The sequence below is a fragment of the Panthera uncia genome (genome assembly GCF_023721935.1).
Source record: "Panthera uncia isolate 11264 chromosome C1 unlocalized genomic scaffold, Puncia_PCG_1.0 HiC_scaffold_4, whole genome shotgun sequence".
In the NCBI taxonomy this organism is placed as follows: domain Eukaryota; kingdom Metazoa; phylum Chordata; class Mammalia; order Carnivora; family Felidae; genus Panthera; species Panthera uncia.
Window position 1 is genome coordinate 59,200,687 of NW_026057585.1, and position 22,928 is coordinate 59,223,614.

General features: G+C 40.8%; 1 protein-coding gene across 2 annotated transcripts in view; it reads left to right on the forward strand.

Moving 5' to 3' along the window:
- The window catches only part of DAB1 (DAB adaptor protein 1), a 406,172-nt gene that overhangs the window by 117,287 nt on the left and 265,957 nt on the right, over positions 1-22,928 (forward strand). For both annotated transcript variants that reach the window (XM_049617084.1, XM_049617083.1), the window contains exon 2: positions 7,040-7,242. In XM_049617084.1, coding sequence (XP_049473041.1) covers positions 7,176-7,242 — 67 coding nt within the window. In that variant the 5' untranslated portion in view covers positions 7,040-7,175. The remainder of the gene's footprint in view (positions 1-7,039; positions 7,243-22,928) is intronic.

Below are 22,928 nucleotides of genomic sequence, written 5' to 3' on the forward strand. Positions count from 1 at the left end.
AATAAAATAAAATAAAATAAAATAAAATAAAATAAAATAAAATAAAATAAAATAAAATAAAATATTTCCCCAGCTTCTCTTTGTCTTTTATCAGTATATTTTTGAAGGATACAGTCTCCTCCCCCCTTCATTTTTAAATACATGATCTGACTGGATTCCTGGCAAGAATACTACATGGTAGTGATGTATTCTAGTGAGGGCATCACATGATCTCCATCTGCCCCTGTTTGTTAATGTTAATGTTAATAACCTAATTGAGGTGTTGTTCAATTTCTCATTGTATAATCAGTCACACAAGTATAAGCGGTAGGTGGGAAGATGCTTGAAGACGTGCAAATGTTTTCTCATCAAAAGTTTCCCTGGATTTAGCATTTATGGATGATTCTTGCCTAACTAAGATTTATTCTGATGGTTGCAAAATGCTGATTTTATGCTCCACACTCCCTCTGTATATCCCAGGCAGTACCTGTTCTTCTGTAAGCAAGACAGCTTTTCTTCTTCCTTTTATCTGTTATCACTATGGATTCATGGAGTGTTTTTTTTCCCAGTGGTGTATTATTTATTACCATCCTTAAATTACATTGGTGTTAAAATTATTCCAGATTAGGCTGATGATCGCACCTCCAAGATGGCTTCTGTATCCTCGTGACATATACCCATTGTTTGTGTTTTTCTTGAGCCCTTCCTTACTTGATAGAATAACAAGATATTTCAGGCTCATCTTACACCTGTCCTACTCTAGCTCTGCCATCACCCATTTCTCTAAGAATCCCTGGGTCTTTTTACTGGAGAATGGTAGTAAACCAACATCTAGGTATTACGTACCACATTGTCACTTGGGTCTCTTTGCTTCTAGGCCCGTTCAGTGGACAGAGCTGGGAAATATATTTATATAAATGCATGTATGCGTACGTACATATACAGATGCATGTGTATTTTATAAATCATGAGTTTGCTGGAAATCACCAATTTCCAGTCTATCCCTACAGTATTCTTTCCTGGCTTCCCCCTTTCCATAATTTAATGTCTTCTCTTTTATAGCAAGAACTTGGCTCCCAAGAACATCTAAGCCTTTCTCCCTTTGTCCAATCCTGTAATACATCTAAAATAGTTTTGCAGTTGCTTGGCCCAGAACACTAACAACAACAACAAAAAGGCTACTTCGGGGTTTTTTTTTGAAGCTCCTCCTGCTACACTCCTGCCCAAGACTGAATGTAAACCGTCAGATTCTGTGTTCATAAATTATTTGGATTAGTTCTTTCTCTCACCTCTTCAGCAACTGTGTTTGTGATGTTCATGTGAGATACAGTTGGATTAATTTGTCTCAATCCACGTCCAGTCGTAGCCTTCCCCCTACTTCTCACGCCTGTTCATTTATTTTTTCAGGTATGTAGAACGATAGCTTCCAAATGGGGGAGATTATGCAGAAAGCTGTACTCTGAGAGGTATCACCCTCTGCCATAACTTTCTACCCAGTCACCTCGTCACCACCCCGATTTCCCCACGTAACAAAACAATGTCGCTGTGCTCTGCCTTGTTGGTCCTGTGTTTCTTTATGTGAAGACAAGCAGATTTATGTCTCTTTTCCTGACTGCCCAGATCTTCCCACCTACTGCCCTGACTGCTCATTGATCTTCCACATGTTACATACTTGGTGATGGTCTTTCCATTTTACTGATGAGGAAACAGGCTCCTCATCTGTCCCAATGGAAACTTTTGCACCTTGTTAATAAATGTCCTGTTTTGGGTGCTTTATAGTTTGGATAAAGCTGATTAAAATGCCCAGGTCACAAAATCACTGTGCGGGTAGTGGCAGGCAGCTTTTAATCCCCGCGATTGCTGCCACATGAACCTAGAGACCTGCCTTCTGGGAAGACTCTCTTCATCTATGTTTTAATTACGGGATATCCTTTTTTTTTTTTTTTAATCTTTATTTTTAATGTATGTTTATTTATTTTGAGAGAGAGAGGGTGCAAGAGGGGAATGGGCAGAGAGCGAGAATCCCAAGCAGTCTCCACAGTGTCAGCGTAGAGCCCGACTCGGGGCTCGATCTCACGCACTGTGAGATCGTGACCTGAGCTGAGATCAAAAGTCAGACGCCTAACTGACTGAGCCACCCAGGCACCCCTGGGTTATCCTTATAGACTGAAATTTGCAGTGTTCTTAGCATATCACAAAGGCTTCCATCTGGTTGTGGGACCTGGCTTGGAGGTTATTTTGTTTTAGTCTTGTTTGATTTGGGGGAAATGCACATAAAATAAAATTAAACATTTTAATGTGTACAATTCAGTGGTATTTATTACATTTATGGTGTTGTGCAGCCACCACCTCTATCTTGTTCCAAAACCTTCTTATCACCCCCAAAGGAGACCCTGTGCCCACAAAGCATGTGCTTCTCTTTCCCTGCTTCCCTCAGTGCTTGGCAAGCACAGATCCGCTTTCCATCTCTGGATGTATCTATTTTGCATAGTTCATATAAATGGAATCAAACAGTGTGAACTTTTGTGTTTTCTTTTACTTGGCATGATATTTTCAAGGTTCATCTGTGTTGTAGTATGTATCAGTACCTCATTCCTTTAAATGGCTGAACTAGTACTCCTTTGTATGGATATTCCACATTTTGTTACATCCTCTCACCAGCTGATGGGCATCTAGGAGTATTCTGAATGAAGGGAGAAAAAGAGTAGTTTATACCCTGCCCTGTGCTGTGCCCCTTAATAGCCATGTGACCATGGACAAGCTACTAAACTGGCTTCTGCTTTTCTTTATTTGTTAAATGAAAATTAATAATAATATCTAACTCTTGGGGCACCTGGGTAGCTCAGGTAAGTGTCCGACTTTGGCTCAGGGCACGATCTCACGGTTTGTGAGTTTGAGCCCTGCATCAGGCTCTGTGCTGACAGCTCAGAGCCTGGAGGCTGCTTCAGATTCTGTGTCTCCCTCTCTCTCTCTCTCTCTCTCTCTCTCTGTCCTTCCCCTACTCTCTCTCTCTCTCTCTAAAAAATAAATAAAACATTAAAAACTTCAAAAAATAATATCTAACTCTTCAAGTGGTTGAAAGATTCAGTAAAGGAAGTTCATAGCATAGTACCGGCAAATAGTGGGCCCTCATAAATGTTAGCTATTCTACTGTAGGATCATATGAGCTGGGTGGGTGGGGGGAGAGAAAGCACGAGTTTGTGTTATAGGAGGTGTTTTACTATGTTGCTCTGTTGTAGCTGCTCAAACCTTTGTGCTTGATTGTGTGTGTTTTGTGTTTTTTGTTTTTTAAAGGCCTTTCTGTTTTCTCTGCTTTGTGGTTTGGTGTTTTCGTGCCTCCCCAAACTGCAATCCCCCCCCCCCCCCCCCCACCGATCACTGAACACGGAATTTTACATTTAGAAGCAGTTCACTAGACAGAACGTCTGTAGTGGAATGTTACATAATTCACATTTAGATTTGAAGAGCTCATTATAAAAAACCTGACACACTTCAGGAATATTAAATTACTGCAGATTGTGTGGAGCAAAGAAACATTATTGAAGCATTTCAAAATTCTAGGCGAGCCTGAATTTAACTGATAGGGTCCCTCAGCTTTTACTGGGGGAAAATGATTTGAGTTGTCACGTGGTTTCTGGCCCTGGGGGACTTTAATCTCCTTAATTACAAAGAAATGAATTTCCTAAATAATTTGGAGTTACTTCACAGCATATTCCAAACCTCTGGCTTTTGGAAAATTAAAGGGGATGCCAGAGTCTGGGCCATGGTATGGTCTCTCCATGCTGCAGCTTCCGTATTTACGTTTTTATTTGAAATGATGTTGGTTTCCTTTCATTGTTGATAACGGGATGTACTTCAGAAATCCACAAGTAATGCTTTATAACACTTGAACACAGTCACAGTTTTGTCGAACAAGCGGTGCTGGAAGTTCCCACAGAATAGGGAGAGGTGCTATATTGTGCTTTTTATACAAAGTTGAAGGGGAAAGAATGGCCCAGTTCCTAACCAGTTTTATATACAGACTTTTAAGAATGCTTGGAATTGTGTAAAATCTATATATTTCAGCTCCTTTTATTATTTATGTGTTCGATACCTACTGTGTGCAAAACAAGCACGATGGACAAGAGATAGATTCTATCTCTTCCTGCAGTGTCTTTACAGAGCAGACTTAACCTGCCTTAGTTTCCTATTCTATCAAGGGAGGATAATAGGATGGACTTGTAGTCACATACCCCCATATGACCTTGAGCAGTTAACACAGGAAATTATTAGCGCCTCACATTTACTACATGTTTTCCAGGAGATGTGGCAGACCCTCTTCCAAACATGTGATGTGTGTGTTCACACTTAATTTCCGCAGCCACTCCATGAAGTTGATACTGTTACCCCCATTGTACACATATAGAAACTGAGGCCAAGAAGGGTTGGTAACTTCCTCAATATGACCTTGATTGTAAGTGGCTGAAACTATGCAGCTTGCCAAAAAGCAGATCATAATATAAGTAGGGAGAGATTCTTTGTAATCGAGAGATTGGAAAACCTTTCTGCCTAAGATACTTCTTTGAACTGAACCTTGAGGGGTCAACAGAAAGTCAAGGCAGACTCGAGAAGAAAGAGTCCCTAGAAAAGTAACAGCAAAAGGAAAAATTGGGAAGATGTGAAAGTATGCCACCTCCCTACTAGACTTATGTCTCCTTTTGTCAGGCTGTTGATTTCAAGTCTCCTTGACTTCGCACAGCTGGTCCTTTTGCCTGAAACTACCATTCATTTATTTTTTATACATGTATTTATTGAGTGCCCCTTGGTCCTTCCTCTTATTATCCACTTGATATAAGAATTATTCTTGAAGACAGCACAGTATAGGGCTCCTCCTCTGAGAGGTCTCATTGACCTTCCAAGAAAAGGTGAATGCTTGCTCCTTTGTTCTCCAGTACACCTGGTATTTGTTTTAGTTCTGGTTGTGTGTATTACAGTCCCTTACATGACTAACATCTCTGCTCCTCTGAGTATCTTTGAGGACAGAAATAATCTGTACTCTTAGCCAGTGTGGTTGCACAGTTGATGTCTTGTGACGCGAATGAGCCAGCATTTGCACTTGGCCCATGGTACGTTCTTAGTAGATATTTATTGCAGTGAAATGATAAGTATTATTAATAAAAAGAATTATGTCCATGAGTGATGAAGGTTTGTGGCTCTGTCAGCTCCCTTGGAGCATTGTTTTTTGTCGGGAGAGAGGTAAGAAAGGGCATGAGGGCTAGTGGTGTGGTCCACATAGATGGCACAAAGGTAGCAGGAAAAGTTCTCATTTTCTGTGTATGATTTTATGGACCCCATTCTAGGAAGACAGTTTTCCATTTTCCTTGGTTGTGGCTTTGTATCCTGTACCTCAGTCTCCTTTCAGTCAGGGCCAGTGTTTTTTTTTTGTTTTGTTTTGTTTCGTTTTTTTAAGTAGATAGGTTGTTAACAAATAAACAAACCAAGTATCTTTGGATGAGGTGGGAATTTCCCCATTATCGAGCCTTACTCTAATTTTACTTATTTCATTGTTGTTGTTTTTTTTTTCATCCAGGTATAATTAACATACAGTGTTCTATTAGTTTCAGGTGCACAATATAATGATTCAATCTCTATGCATTACTCAGTGCTCATCACGAGAAGTGTGTTCTTAATCCTCTTTTCCAATTTTACCCATCCGCCATCCCCCTCCCTTCTGGCAACCCCGAGTTTATTCTCTGTATATAAAAGTATATTTGTTTGTCTCTCCTTCGTTTATTTTGTTGAATTCCAGATATCAGTGAAATCGTATGGTATTTGTATTTCTCTGACTTACTTCACATAGCATAATCATTTCTTGCAATTTGTAACAACATGGATGAATCTAAAGGACATAAACCGTACCATATTTTATGTGACTTTTATATTAGATCTTCTAGTTAAGCCATCTTTAGTTGTCATGATTAAGAGGTTCATTTTACTACTCTTTTTGAACGGAAACTGGCATTCAGGGTCAGCCTTTCTGGATTCAAGCATTCTAGCTAAGTGGGATGAGCTAAGAATTGGCTGCACGGTTTAAAGATCCATTTCTAGTAGCTTTATCTTAATTTTCTTTAAAAATGGATAACTAGTGAAATGTTTATTTTCAACTGAACTCTCACATATAGCTATCCGATAGATAGTCACTGGGAAAGACTGTTGACTTGACACAGGAAATACATTCATTCAATTTAAATGAAATCAAATGAGATAATGTATGTGAAGCAGTAGCTAAGGGCATAGTGTATAGTAAGTGCATAGTAAATACTAGCTGTAATTGAAGTGGTTGTATTATCATTATTATCATTATTATCTCTTCCCAGCACAGTGTCGGGACTTAATAGTACCTAGTAGTGTGCAATGCATATTTATTAAAGAAAGAATGAAGGGACTGTGTGGCTGCCTGATTCTTTTCTTTTTCTCCTCACATTAAATGCTTGTCTGCTCTTACAGCCCAGGAAAAAGCTGACATAAAAATTGGCTTGCTGGAAAGTTTCTCAGCCCCATTTGTCACCTTACCCTTGGAGCCCAATTGTATGTCAACTCCATGTCCCCTCTGATGCCTGGCAGTGAGGGACAGACCACAGGTCACTTCCCTATGATCTGCTTTAGCTGCCAAGGCTCTGATCAAGCTTGGCTGATGGATGGGTGCCCTATTGTTGGAAATGTCTCCCCGGGGTTGCTCAGGAAATGTGCCTTTGCTATATTTTCTGGGTGGCATCTAGTGCTTGAAAGCAAGAAACATGGAAAACAAGAAGTTGGGTTTTGTCCTTCTTGAAAATCCAGTTTTAAAAGATCTATTTTGAGTTAGGTATCTAGCTTGAGAGACAGTTTTTCAGATAGACCTCTCATTCCCTTCGCTGCATACCCTGCCAATGACTTGATGAAATTGTGTGCGCAGTTTCCACAGGGAGACCACGATTTTCCTCTTTTTGTATATCTGACTGTTCATTTCCCCTCTTCCCACTAATTTTTGTTTAACCTCAAAAGGGTGATGATTCTAAACGTCCTCTTCCTTGATTTGTAGCACGCGGAAGGAGTGAATGAAATGTGCAGCTCGGGGCATTGTTTCTGAAGGGAGGAGTCATTCTCTTGGAGAGGAATCCTCCATGAGCCTGGCCGAGGCCCAGGATCTGTGTGAAGTGGACTAAGGATTTAGTAGGATGTCAACTGAGACAGAACTTCAAGTAGCTGTGAAAACCAGCGCCAAGAAAGACTCCAGAAAGAAAGGTAGGGTTGATTTGTTCCTTCCTAACTGGCTGTTGATCTGTGCAGTGCCTTGTCTCTGGAATGATGCACAGTACTGTCTTCATGATGGCATATGGTTTTTAATGGTTGCCAACTTAATTTGCTGTTTTCTGTACTTGTAGTATAATATTTAATGGCTTTCCCCTGTTGCTTGGGTAAAGTCCCAAAATTATGTTCATAACATATAAAGACCTTTTTGATATCCCTTCTCTCCATCCTTCCAGCAACATCTCTGCCTAGCGCCCTGCCCCCTATCCAACCGTGTTTACCCTCCAAGCATTGTGTCTACTGTAGTTCACTGTTGAAAGTTCTCAAATTCTAGCAGCACCAGAATCACCTGGGAGGCTCGTTAAAACACAGATTGCTCGGTCTCATCCCCAGAGCTTTTGGTTCAGTAGGTTTAAGGTAGGGTCCAAGCCTTTATTTATAACAAGTTCCCCAACAGCAATTGATGCTGTTGCTTTAGAGACCAGACTTGGAGAACCACTGGATGATTAATCCAGCCTGAAATACTTATGTTTCTGTCCAATTTTTCCTAGACTGGTTCCCTCTTATTCTTCAGGTTAGTACTTACCTTACTCCCCACATGGGGTTGGTTTATTTTGTTTTTGCTGCAATAGCACTTTGTTAGTATCTTACTTTATTAAAAATGCCCTGTGTTTTTTTCAGTTGTACTATATATTCCTTCAGAACTGGACCTCTCATTCACCCTTTAACTCCAACACTTAGAAAGTGCTTGACCCAGAGGAGTCACATACGTATCTTTTAATGAGGACTGGCACGCATAGGTTGATCATAAAGTAATTTTATCACTTTTCAGGTTTTCTGGGGAATTTGGCCCTATGGCTTTATGACCATGCCTTTCAGTGTGTTTGTCTCCTAGTTGAAATTAGGTGTAAGCAACTTCATGCTGTGTGTGTGTGTGTGTATGTGTGTGTGTGTGTGTGTGTGTGTGTGTGTGTACACGTGTGCATGCCTGTTCCCTGTGGTTTCAGCTCTTTCTCTCCCCCATTTTCTGAGCTGCATGGAAGAGGATTAATAGAGTTCTCTTTCAGGTCTTGAAATCTGTCAATACGGACTTGCCAACCGGGATGCACTTAGTTGCTTTGTATAGGCAGTGATTTGTTTTGAGACACTGCTGTGCCGGCCCGGTCATGTTTTGGGATGACACGTGTCTGACACTCTGTAGGAAGCACAGGACATAAATGTAATACATGTGCAGCTCCTGGACAGCCAAAACCTCAGGAAGGATTGTAAATTTTGCTTTGGATGTTTACTTGAAACACAGATATTTTGGAAGTAGTCTATTTTATTTTCTAAAACTTAATGTCAACCTTTATGCATCATGGGCTGAGAATAATAGGAGGAAAGCAAGTGGGTGAGAAAACAGGTCTTGGGAGAACTGCTACACGGGAAGGGGGTGGGGGGAATATTGCAGACCATGATACGTACTAGAATTCAAATGCTTTTTCAGTGAAAACTGACACTTATATTTTTGCTTCAGATTTAACCTTTCCACGAAACTTGTGCTCTTGAATGCTTAATATATTAAGAATTGTATCTTACTGCATATCTTTTCATTCTTAATCTTAACATGCAAAATGAGGGGCATCCTAAGGAAAGGATTTGGGTTTCCAGAACATTGGCTCAGTTGAAGATTTGGAATGGGAGCATGAAGGTGACCTTTTTAGAACCTCCTCATCTTAATGTCTTACATGGTTCTAAAATCAGCATGATACATATGCAAGGAGTATCTGCTAGTGAGTGGCCAATACCATGGAGTCTGGGAAGGCTGACTTGGATTCAAATTCTAGCTGTGCCACTTCCTAACTGTATGACCTTACAATGTTACTTAATCTCTTTGAGTTTTCTCTCCTATAATAAGGATAGAATATTACAAACTTCACAGGCTTACTATGAAGAATGGTTGAAATAAGGTGAATTAAATACTTAGTATAGTACTTGGTGTATTACAGGATCAAAAAATCACCTTTACTTTTTTTTTCCTCTTCCTTTTCTCTTGTTCCTTCCCTTTCCCCTTTATCCTTCTCTCCTTACTTCTTCTTGCCCCCTTTCTTCCCTGTCATCTTTATCCATTTCCCTCTTTTCTCTATTTCTCATCTCCCATTTCTACTCCCTCCCCCTCATTTTCCTCTTCTTCATATTCATCGTCTTCATTGTCTATATTATATTGTTGTCTCCTATCCCATTCTAGAACAAGGGGACCTTAAAAAGTACATAGCTGATTTGTCCTGAAGTAAGATTTTACAATTGTTTGTAGTTATGTAACAGTGATGAACAATATGCATTCTTGATATACTTATTTGAGTCAAGGCACCATGAAAGCACGTACATACATTTAAAAAAGAGAGAGAATGTGTCTGTAACAGGATTAATTTATTTTGTCTTCTTCAGTTTCCACTGTCGAACACTATTCCATTAAGCAAATGTTGCTGACTGGATCAAAATAAGTAGAACTTGAAAAGGAAATATTAACAGTTTATTTATTGATCTTGAATCTTGATTATAATACTGTTTACTAAACTTTTTAACTAATTCTTCCAATTCCTCTTTGATTTTCCATGGAAGCAACATACAGCCTTTTAAGTAGGTTTCTATCTTCCTCTCTAACCCTTAAGTAATTATTCTTTTTCTTGTCTTATTGCATTGGCTGGGTCAGTCAGTACAGTATTTAGTGATCGTAGGTATCCTTAACTTGATCTTCAATTAATAGAAATGCTTTAAAGTTTCATGTAAGTGTGATACTTAAATTCTTACTAGAGATTTTTTTATTAGTTTTCATTCATGTATCGTTGTCTAGGAAGTATTTTTTTTTTTTATAAATCCTGAATTGGCAGGTTGAATTTTATCATATGCTTTTTCTAAATTTATTTAAATGATTTACATATTTTTCCTCATAATTTATATTGTGGTAGATTTTACTGTTGGATTTTTCTAATCTTCATTTTTGAGGTAAATACTATTCGTTCATGATGTATTATTTTCTGTATATGGATTTGATTTGTTGATATTTAACTTAGGACTTTGATATGTCTCTTCATCAGCATGATTGGCATATAACTTTCTTTTCTTGAACAATCTTTGTGCCTGGTATTTTAAAGTTTATAATTTCATACAATGATTTTTGTTGCTAAGGAAACTGAGTAATATTTAAGCCTCTTTCTGGAAAAATGTATGTTTTTCTTTTTTTTTAGTAATTTCATTTGACTTTTGAAAAGATGCATATGCTTATTACTGAAAATTAAAAGAAACAAAGTAAGCATGAATATTACCATTAATCAAAAATAACTGCTGTTCTCATTCTAAATTAATTCCTTCTGGACTGCCTTTTCAGGATATGTGTTTGAGATCATACTATTCATACAATTTTGTATCCTGCTTTGTTATTTGACATTATTTTTTTGTGTGTTATTTGACATTACTCAGATTATTACATGATATTACAGGCTAGAAGAGTTTTCCCCCTTTGGCAAGATTTAGATGGTTCCTGGGGCAGATATTTTATTTCCTAAAAAAGAATACCTGACCATGTGGGTTATCTATCATGAGAGAGAGTGGCATAAAGAAAGTTAAGAGGCCCTTTAGAATTTCTCACAAACCTACCACCCTGGTTCTTTAACCCAGGCTGTTGAAATGAAGTCAGATAGTTTCCAATACAAGTCACAAAGGGGCACATTTCACCATAAAATGCATTTCTACACAGGCCATTTATGAGATGTAACTGGAGTATTCACAATTCAAATAAGGGAAAGCTTGAAAGTAGTAAGAAATGAAGTTGTTTTCTTCATTTCATTTTTATTGGATTGTGTCACTACACATACAGCTTGTCAAACGGTGCCTATTCCAGGAGTGGAATTTGATGAAGGACGAGAATGTATATTTTCAGGTTCGTTACCTGCCATCAAAGGGGAGAACGGTTGACACACTTCTTGTTACGGGTAAACCCAGCATTAGGCCACCCAGGAGAAGACTGTGGTAAAGGTATATGTCCCAGGATGAGCACATGAAGACGTTTCTGGGGACATTGCCTAGAGTTTTTCAGTAGGCGCTGTCTGGTAGCTTAGTGTGGTAGGAAGAGCACTAACTTTGGAGCCTGACCTGGTTTTAAATTCTGACTCTTTTCCTTCTCTACTGCGTAACCAGAGATCCGTTATTTAGCCTCTTTGAACCCTGTTTTTTTTTTTAATTTTTTTAACATTTATTTATTTTTGAGACAGAGAGAGAGCATGAACAGGGGAGGGGCAGAGAGAGAGGGAGACACAGAATCTGAAACAGGCTCCAGGCTCTGAGCGGTCAGCACAGAGCCGGACGCGGGGCTCGAACTCACGGACCGTGAGATCATGACCTGAGCGAAGTCGGACGCTTAGAGCCACCCAGGCGCCCCTGAACCCTGTTTTTAAGAGTGTGTGTGTGTGTGTGTGTGTGTGTGTGTGTGTGTGTGTAATACATGTCATCTGAAGGCGGAGGGAGATAATCATGGGTTAAGGTCCAGCTAGGGATCTGCAACATAGCAGCTGCCTGGTCAGTGTTAGCTTTTCTGCCCTCTTTCTTCTGAGATCACAGTTCAGCACTGTCTTCTGATCCTCTAGAAACATGTGGAAATAAACTTATTCACTTTCCTTATATTTATATGAGAATTAAATCCAAGGACCATTAGTTAACAAAACAACAACAACAAAATGCTACCTTATTTCCTCCCAAAAGATTTGGCCACAGCAATCAAAGCCCTGAGGAGTCTAGGAGAAGTTGGTTGTCCTATGGCAGATACCTTAGCTTTGGAGCCACATCAAGCTGAGTTTGAACCATGGCTGTATGCCTAAGTGTGAACTCTCAGGAGGTTTCTTAGAAAATTCTGGTTAAGGAATGGTTTCAGTGATGCCATACTCAGGGTCTAATCCCTCAACTACGCAGTTACCTCCAGAAAATATCTTGTTAACCCTGGCTTACCAATTAGGAGCTTATAAAGTGCTATCATATCCATCATCTGATTGGATCCTTAGGACTTAATTTTTTTTTAATGTTTTATTTATTTTTGAGAGAGAGAGAAACACAGGGTATGAGTGGGGGAGGGGCAGAGAGAGAGGGAGACACAGAATCTGAAGCAGGTTCCAGGCTCTGAGCTGTCAGCACAGAGCCTGATGCGGGGCTTGAACTCACAGACCGCGAGATTGTGACCTGAGCCGAAGTCAGACGCTCAGCCGACTGAGCCACCCAGGCACCCCGAGGACTTAATTTTTTAAAAAATTCTCTTGATCAAGCCTGTAGTGCAGAGCTGCTGTTTCATCGCCTCTGCCTGCTGCTCTTGTCCTGTGGCAAAGCTGCCCGCAGTCTGTCAGGACACTGGGCCTGGGCTTGTACCTCAGGCCTGCCGCTCTAGGTCCTTCCACTGCCTCAGGGCACTTCCACTTTTCCAGCTTCTGTTTCTTCAGGCACCAAACGGATGTGAAATTATATTTGCTCGACCAAGTCTGAAACCTAGATGAAGCAGTAATTAATTAATTAGGTTTTTTGTCCACAAGTATTTATCCAGCTCCAGCTGTGAACCCTGCCTGTGCTGTGTTCTGTGAGGAGAGAGAAATATCTGGAAAGTAGACTGACTGTAGCTGGTTCCTGTAGTCAAAGAACTTCTACCTCAAGAAGGTCCTTCTGGTTTTTAGAGGTCTCATCCTTCCTTAAAAAGACAGATTTTTCCCTACTTGGCTACTTGTATTCATTCTCAGCCTACAACTATTCATAAAATGTATGTTCTGTTTTTAACCTGAATTTCTATTTGTTATTTAAAATATTGTGTGCTCGGGGCGCCTGGGTGACTCAGTCGGTTGAACATCCGACTTCGGCTCAGGTCATGATCTCACAGTTTGTGAGTTCGAGCCCCACGTCAGGCTCTGTGCTGACAGCTCAGAGCCTGGAGCGTACTTCAGATTCTGTGTCTCCCTCTCTCTCTGCCCCTTCCCTGCTCATACTCTGTCTCTCAAAAATGAATAAACGTTAAAAAAATTTTAGAAAAAAGTAAAATATTGTGTGCTCATCATAATTAAGAAAATTCTTTCTTACTAAACTCTTTTCATGCCTTTCCTTACCAAAAGCAAGTGAATTTTCATCTTAATAAACACAAAGGCCACAATATTCTAGAAGTCTCTATATACTGAAACATGAGAAAGTTCTCTAGAAATCGAAGAACATGAAAGGTTTTTAGGAGTTAGCATTTGGGGGCTAGTCGGAACCTCTTGCTCACAGATGAGCTCTCATCGGAAGGAGTTGCTGACTTTCACTTGGTTGCTCAGGAGCAGAGTCAGGGCTGGAACCCAGGAACGGGTCCCCAGGCTGGTGTTCCTCTAGCTCCTCAGATTGCAGACAACTTACCTTCTTAGGACTAACTTCTTGGTATGTTTGGTCCCTCTTCTTTACACTGAAGACTCCTGGAAGAGGTCATGCTTTAGAATTAGATGATAGTAAGTTTGATTTTAAGATTTCACACAGTTTCGACTTGTGTATCTCAGGCTAGCTACTTTACCTTTCTTTCTTTTTTTTTAATGTTCACTTATTTTTGAGAGAGAGAAAGAGCTAGCAGGGGAGGGGCAGAGAGAGAGGAAGACATAGAATCTGAAGCAGGCTCCAGGCTCCACACTATTAGCACAGAGCCTGATGCTGGGCTTGAATCCGTGGACCAGGAGATCATGACCTGAGCTGAAGTCAGATGCTTAATTGACTGAGCCACCCAGGTGCTTCTAGCTACTTTATCTTTCTGAGCCTCAACTTCTTCTATAAAATGGGGATAATGATGTCTATCTTGAAGTGTTGCAATGAGGATTACACAAGTGAATGATTTGCAGCCCCTGCCTGCCACAATTCTCTGTGCATAGACTGAGGAAAAGGAAACTTTCCCTTTCCTCCCAGCCCCCCCAGTTCTGCTGCCAGCCCCAAGAGGCAGCACTTCTCCTAGTGCTCTAGAACATAAAGAAAAGTAGAAGGTACCCTCTTCTCCAGAGGCTCGTGGGGGAATCCCTGAGAAAAAGGAATTGGACCATATTCAAATGAATGCTGGCTTCAATAATAACAGAGAAGTCAACAGGAAATACAAAGGAGAATGGAACATGTTGTTAAGCCACAAACATTTATTAATAGATGTCATTTATTTTGTGCTTCCTGCGTGCTAGCCATTGTAGATAAATTGCCCCTAATGAACCCAAATCTTACATCACCCCATGGAACACGTAAGAAAATAATGTTCAGGGAGGCCAGGAGACTTGCCCTAAGTCAGGTGGTTTGTCTGCATAAGCTAGAAAGTGCTAGGGCTGCCGGATATTAGTATCTGTGAGGTCTTCCCTGAAAGCGTGCTTTGGGTTTGCCCTGTGCCCTGTGTGTATGGGTTGCAACGGGTCACCAAAGCATTTCTGAGGGCTGAGGAATCTGAAAAAATGACAGGGGCTACACTCTTTTTTTGGTTGGGGAAGGCATGGAAACAGATTAGCCACATCATGTAACTTTACGGCACCATTCTGTCTTGGCAGAATGTTTTGGATCTTGGTGAGCTAATTGTTCTCTACTGACCCTGTGATTTGCAGGCTTTGGAAATTGAAAATCAAGGATTTAATTAAAAGATGACGTCAATTTCTCTGAGGCTGATCCATAAAGCTCTTGGGCTGAGGTGTTGGGAGGGAGGGAGGGAGGGAGTACCGTTTTGGGTCAAGAAGTCCAGTTCTTTATGTAAGACTGGCTGTCAGGTTGTATGATGTGTGGTGGGGAAAGACTTCTGTAGTCTCTTTGAGCACATGGCCTTGGATTTATTACAGGACACATCACTCATTGTGGTCATTCCCTGAAGACAAACTCATTTCAGGTTTCATTGGTGACTTAGTTCAGGGACTCATTTTAACTGGTTCCCTTCTAAGAAGTCAGGCTTTTTTCAAACCCTTCTTCATACCTCCTTCCTCCTTGAATGCATTGTGTAACCCCAGCAGCACAGAGTACCCCAGTACCACAGGGGACAGCACACCACGCAAGCCCACTGCTGTTTGCTCCCTGTCTCCTGCTGTGTCACTCTGCCTCCTCCCACCCTGAGCCACACTGAGCCTTAGATCCCAGGACTCTTTTCTGTGACGTCTGTGACTCCTGCTCCTTCTACCTGGGTCATCCTTCTCACCCTGTCTCTTCACTTGGCCAGCTCCTAGTCATCCTTCAAAACCCAGCAACCGTCATTGCGCCATCATCCTTGACGTTTTGAATTAGTCACTGCCATCAGCCCCTGTAACCTCCTGAATGCCTCCCAAAGCCATTCATTCTGTCTCTCCTTGCTGCCCCTCTCCCAAGTGCAGTGCAGGCTACCTCTCTCTGCCATCTAGATTGTTCTCACACCCTCCTAAGTGGTATTCAGGTTTTCAGTATTTTCCACTTCTGCTGTTATGGACAGCACTCGCTAATGTGAAGATGCGATCAGGTCTCACCTCTGCTTCAGACGCCTCAGTGAGCAGCTCTGAGTGCCCTCAGGGTAGAGCCCCTACTCCCCCGCTCCTTGTAGCATAAAAGAGGCCTTGCCTGGTCTGATACTTCCTTATCTTTCTAGTCACATCTCTCAGTGCTCTTCCATAATGGTAGTCCATTCGGTGGTGTGACTGAATTAATTTCAGTTCCCTGATCATACCATGTGATTTTTTTTTTTTTTTTTTACATTTGGAATTTGGCAAATGCTGTTTCTTCTCCAAATAATGTGTTTTCCTTTATTCTTTTCAGAGCAAACTCCACATATTCTTTAGTTTCAGGTTAGATATTCTTGTCTGCAGAAATGCCTCGGTGACCTGTTGTAACCCATACACACAGCCCCCCAGTTGTGGGTCATGACTGTTTTGTGTGCTCTCGAATGTCTCATTTTGTTCACCATAGTATATGCTTAGTTGTCTTTGTCTTCTGTATCACTCATTAGGCTGGGAGTCCTGTGATGGCAACATGTCTGTCTTGTTACCTACTTCATTTCTACCACTAAGTACAATGTTGAAGGATGTAGGTATGCCACAATGTTGGTTGAATGAATAAGTGAGTGAATGAATGAATTCATGACTAAGAAAGCCTCATTTAGCTGGATTTGTGAGGGGGTTCCATAGTACCCTATCCTCATTCGAAACATGACACTTGCCATGTTTCCTTTATAATTTTTGGCTTATTTTTCTGGCTCTGCCATTAGCCACGAATTCCTAGCACAGCACTCAAAACATGATAAGTACTCAATAAGTGTTTGTTGAATTGATTATCATAAAGTGTGGGAGAGAATGATTTGCACAAGGAGAAAGAAAATTACAAAACACAAACATCTCCCCTAAATGCTGGCTCTTGAGATTCTTATTATGTGGCTTTGAAAATTCCTACCATTCTGTGAACTGCTTCTTCTTTTGTGATGTGTGTCCAATCACGTCTGGTGCCGTAATTTAGCGTGATGTGGGCCATATTGGTAGTAAAGCTATAAGATTTGCCATATTAGTTCATGCCACTGCTTCATTAAGCTCAGTGTGCTGCCTGTGGCAGTGGCTGGGCTTGAATTTTGATGTTTAGAAGAACAAAGCTCTTATTCCTCCAAGTCCTGTGAGTCAGGTAAGGGTACACACCTTTGTGGGGTTGGAAGTCTTTATCTTTGCAGATAATCAGCAAATGCCCCAGAGCATGAGGTTTTATTATCCACTATGATTTGCTGAATGAGCAGATAGTGTTCCTATGTGTGTTGGGATATCAGCACCCTTTCCTATGAGACAAAGTGTCTAGGATGGTCAGAGTGCATGTGTTGTAAGACCGAGTGATTCTGCATAGTCCATCAAAAGAGCACACGTAGAAAAAAGGCAAAAGAGAGGGTGTGGTGGAGGTGAAATGTTGGCTCATTTAAGCTCGAAAACCACCTTTAGACAAGTGTTCCCATTTTATAGGAGAGTCGACTAAGGCTCAGACGAATAGCTTGCCTGAAGTCCATGAAACTTGGAAATAAAGGAATCCATTTATATCTAGATCTCTCTGATCTCAGAGCCTGCCCGCGTGCTTACCACTGGACTAAGAAGCTCCCTACTGGATTGTGTGTCTTCTTACCAAATACCAAGTAATGCTCACACTGAAAGACATCTTCCTACAGATTCCAGCAGAAGCACTGTTAGGTTGAAATGGCCACAGCAGGAGGAGGGAATCATGGCAGATGGTAGAGATAGAAAGGGAGTTGGAAAGGCAGAGGAAACTCTGGGTGTTCACACCTCTTCTCTGGCAAGGGGGAGGTTGCCATATACAAGGGTTCCACATGATTGATGGGGAAACATTTCCCTTCTAAAGAGGGTGCCAGTTATTCTATGTTTTCCAGATATAAAAAGGTAAAGATGAGGATTTTGAACTGTGAATACATCAGAATGCATTTCTAGATCATAGTTTGGAACAAGCAGTCCAGTTTTGCAAATGCCCTGAAGCGATGAGTATCACCATTGGCCCAATTCACCTCCCAGTGGGCATTCCCATATCAGAAATCATCATGAGAATGCTGGTGATGAGGGTAGCTACTGTTTATCAGCAATTATAAAATGTCAGGTAGTGTATTTAAACCTTTCCGTGTGTTTTCTCTTGGGCAACCCTTTGAGGAAGCTCTTTTTTTTTTTTTAAATCCCATGTTTACTGATGAGGAAGTAGAAATTAAAGAACTAAAACAAAGTCAATGCCACCACTCTAGAACCTATGCTCTCAACAGCCCTGCAGTTGTGCCTAACTCATCCATTTAGCAAGTATCATGTGCGCCTCCTATGTACCTGGCACCTTCTGAGTGTGTTGACCTGCTTGGCTCTCCCTGAACATGCATGGGTTTTCTCCGGCTCTTTCTCTTCTCTCAACCTGGAAAAAAATCACCCTGATCTCTTAGCTGGCTGTCAAGGCCTACTTGATCCTAAGATCCAGCTCAGATGGTGCTTCTATGAGGCTCTTTCTTAGCATTTTCTTCTTCCCATGGAATTAAGCCTTCCTTTCCCCATGATTCTCAACATGTTTTTTTTTTTTTAATTTTAATCCAGATAAAGCTTTTATGTCTTTCTTGCATCAAGTAGGATTGCACTTACACACCTCCCTTCCTCACTAGGTTGTATTTTAAGCAGAGACTTGATGGCCGGGACTGTGTCTTGGGGATCATTATATCCTCTCAAAGCTGGGACAGGGAGAATTTATTGAAGAGTTGTCAGTGCCAAAAACGGGAAACGACATTAATTGCACGATTACTAAATGCAGGCAGAGAACACAATGAGCATATGAGAATCTGTGAGGTTGGTAATACCCCCATTTTGCAGATGAGGAAACATACTCATGGAAGCTCAAAATATGTTCAAGGTCACCTGTCTTGTGCATGGAAGAACAGGAATTTTTAAACTTAGCTCTGAAGGATCCAAAGCATGGGATCTTTCTGCTGTACTATGCTGTTTTCCAGCAGTGGCCATCAAATAAAACTTCAGTGAAAGCTCAATTCCTGGGGGTCTCTGTCCTGTTGTAAAGTGGCAGCAATATTTGCAATTTACTTTTATAAAGAATTTATATATCATCATTGTAGATTCTCTTCCCTCAGATTGGGGGCTGTCATCACTTGAGTTTTTCAATTCCCCTGCCTGGCGGTGCTGCTCTAGGGAGAACTTGCATTCCGATTGTTAAACCAGAGGCAAGAAAAGCCATGCAGGAACTCGCATTGGAAGAAGCCCAGCAGATGATGAATAGCAGACCTGAATCTTATCATGTATTTCAGGATGATGTACGGGACTGTTGGAAACTGCCTTTGACAAATGTGCACGGGAAGGGGAATTATCTCCCACAATGAAAAATGTTCTTATTATGTGATCCTAAAAAGGATCAGGACCCCTATCATTGGGAAAATGATCATCCCCGTATCCCTTATTAACAGCGATATGGAAGCATGTGCTAAAGACATTGGACGTTGGACTGAAGCCGTGATGGATAGCCATGAGTGCTAAATCCGGTCGGGCTTATAAAAGGTGGCTTGATGCTTGATAGCAGGTGGGAAATGTGCAACTCACTGAGGTCGCTTTTATCCCTTGCTTCATGAGGCTCTGCAAGACTTGTTCTTGCTATCTTAGCCAAGTACCCAATGGCTTTTGGTCAGGCTAAACGCTATGATTAAACAGTAGGAGTTTGGCAATATACGTTTGTAGGAAATAAAACCATTTCCATAAGGAGGAAAAGACAGGCATTTTAAATATTTAATCTCACCGTATTTTCACATGCATATGTGAAAACCTACAGTTCTAGAGATTCACTAGCCTGTCCAAAGCTAGAAACTAGAAGAGTGTGGATTTAAAGCTGAACAGTTTTATTTCAAAGTCTATGTGCTTTGTAGACCAAAGTGGCTTTTAGTAAATAACCTCCTGGTTGGAGTTCAAAATGGTAGAAATAGAAACGAGTGAATGCATATGTGAAAGTCCTTACTGCAGCCTTTAGCACAAAGTAGATGTTCAAGAAATGCTAATCAAATCAAGAATTGTCAACACAAATTAATTTTATTAGAGGTTGTGTAATGATTGTTGAGTTCCTTCCTTTCTTTCCTCCTTCCCTCGTTCCTTCCTTCATTGCTTCTTTCCTTTTCTGGGTGTTTGCTAAAACCAAGCAGAGTGTTGGCCACAGAAGATCGTAAACAAGTCTGAGCTTAGGGAACTTAAGATCTGTACAAAAGACAGGCAACTGAGAAATAATTATAGTTCATTGCAGTAAGTTGAAATCCCAGAGCAGAGATAACCAGCTATCCAAGGACTTCCCAGAGGTGGTGCAATTAAATAAAGATTCTTGGAGTGCCAATTCATTACTGTTTTTTAGTTCAATGGGTGCTTTGTGAAAGATCTTATGTTATTACAGACATTGTCTACCCATTAGATTTAAATCCCTAGTTGTCAAAAATAAATCCTACCTTGTCCTCCAGTGAAAGGAAGACCAGCAGATCGGAAATCTTGCTTCTCCTTACTTCTAGAGTAAAAGCTCTGTATGCACATTTTATTCTTTCCTATTACTTGTAGGACCAGGCACATAGTATGTGTTCATTAAGCATTTGCTGAACAATAGAGTAGCCTAGATGAGACAGGTAATTCTTTGGCCTTTGGCCTACATTTTCCTAGAATCAGTAATTTATATTCCATTAGTTTTCCTCTGATGTTTTAAAGTAATGATTACTGTGGCTTCTCCTCCTGCTCTCTAAGTTATAGATTGCAAATAGATTTTTGTGTAATTTGCCAATGCGGGTCGATTTCAATGGCTGCTTCAAGCACTGCATAGAGGATTCTGAACTCCCGGCTCTGAGTGAGAAGAGTTAACATTCAGACTTATTTTCTTTCAGTCTTTTTTTTTTTTTTTCTGCACATGCGTGTGTGCATACAAACATGCAAACACGTGCATTCTTGTGTGATCCTCCTGAGTGTTTGATTCTGCATTACTTTTTCAGTAAAATCTTACAATTTAAGCCATTCCCATGTCACTCTAAATTTTGGAATTATCCGTTTTAAAAAGCTGGACAGGCTCCTTTTCCTTAGCTTTTATTCGCAAGACCTCCTTCCAAAACCTTCTGTCATGGTTGCATTTTTCAATGGCTCCTTCCTAAATTTGCCAAATCTCACTTAAGCTGTGGCACACAGAACTGCTTTCGGTAGTTGATGATTCATTTCTGTTTTCATCCCTGAACTGATGCAAATGTTTATCCTCTGCATTTCGTGGCTGGGGGATTGTGCTAACTTCTTCCCTGCCGTGGAAAGAGAAGTAGACCTTCTGGTGGGCCCCTGTTTGTGGGTGTGTCACCAGTGGGGGACACCACGCCAGTAAAGCCTTGGAATTAAGATTTGCTGATGGATGCCTCTTTGCTTGAGCAATGTTTGCAGCTCAGATCTTTTAACCTCAGCTTTATCAACTTTAATATGTTGTCCTAGTGCCTTGATTTTTTGGTTCATCTGTTTTAATGTGATGAAATGTAAAAACCAAGCTCAGCCTGGTCCTCTTACAATGACTTTAGGGGTTTTCAGCTGATGGCCTATCCTTCGTCTGTAAGGATTCGAATTTTAAGCAGCCAAAAATACATTTTCCTGGTATCTGTCATCAAGTGATTAGTGCAACTATTTAGTTCTGGTCGTCTTTCCTATTCTTGGTAGATTTATTTTCTCTTCTTAGAATTCTCCTGCCGCCCTCTCTGTCTGGGAGACTGGAGATGTCATTTAAACATTGCTTATTAGGATTCCATTATTTGTCTCTCATATACAGTCAGCTAAATCAAAAAGTCAGACAGTGTTTTTAAATTGCAAATTTAAATGACAATTTATAGACCAGGTCTGCTGGAAATTTTCTGTCCTTGGCATCCATCATTGCTTGTGTGTATATAGCTTTATGCTCACTCTCTTTCTCTCTCTTTTTATCTTCTTGAGAGCACAGCACACATATCCATCAGAAGGATCAGAAATGCTTGCAATCAAACAAAAACTGCACTAAAGATCTTGAAAGGAAATGAAGACAAACACCCTATCCCAGACCTTACTTGCATATTCGTTCTCTTCCTCCCCCTTCCCCCTACCCTCTCCTCTTAAATAGGAAACTTGCATTAGTCACTTTTTTAAAAAAGTATCGAAGCACCTGGTTTAGATTCAAATAAAATTAACATTCTGCGAAGGCCTGAAAAATGCTAGATATTGTTGCCCCAATTAATTTGCACAATAGACCAATGATAATGACACTATTATTAGGAATGGTGTGATAGCTAATATTTATTGAGCACTTACCATACACTAGGCACTGTTCTGTGTGTTTTATTTGCCATAACTCATTTAAGATAATAATATGTTGATTCCTAGAAGAGGAAGCTGAAGTTCATAGGAGTCGACTTGCCCAGGGCCCAAATCTTGAGTGAGGGATGGAGCTCCTGCTTAGACTTAGAACTCTGTCTACCACACTAGCGTCTATTTTTATTTTCAGTAAGAAAACTTGGGGCCTACTTAGTATCTCTATTTCATAAGAATGACAGGTGGAAAAGTTGTCTAACTATGCCTTGCTGAGTTTTAATTTTTAGCAGATTGGGTTAGAAGGGGGGCTTTAAACCTTGAAATCATCTTCTTTTACCGGTCCATTTTCTCTGGGATCAGAGTAGATGGCAAAGCATTATGATCTTCCATTTCAAAGCTGAAGGATTATCCATCTCGATGGGTGAAATCATCTTTAAAATCCTTCTGAAGCCGGCTATAGAGGTTGGTATATTCAGAAAATGCCTGTTGTACCCAGTAACTTTGATGATGAAAATGAACAGTGTGAAATTTGCATCTCGAGGGCCCCTGTTTAGTACGTGGTTCCGCTGTATCCACATTGTGTCCTGTGTTTCCTTTTACAACAGAGCCTGGAGTTCTGCCTTTCAGCCTCTACTCACCAGGCTCCACTGTCAGCAGCAGCTGGGGGAGCCAGGGCTGGTGGGATTCCAATCTGATGTAGAAGGTAGGGACAGGGAGAGATGGAAGGACTTCATCGTGCCTGTGAGAAGACATGGAAAGGGAGCTAGAGGAGGCCAGGGGAGCTGTCAGACCACAATGAAGGTTTGAGCCTCAGTGGAAGAGGGAGAGAGGAAGGAGGGAGAGCTTGAAGGTAGGAAGGAGAGAGGGAAGGAAGGAGAGGGGAAGGAGGGA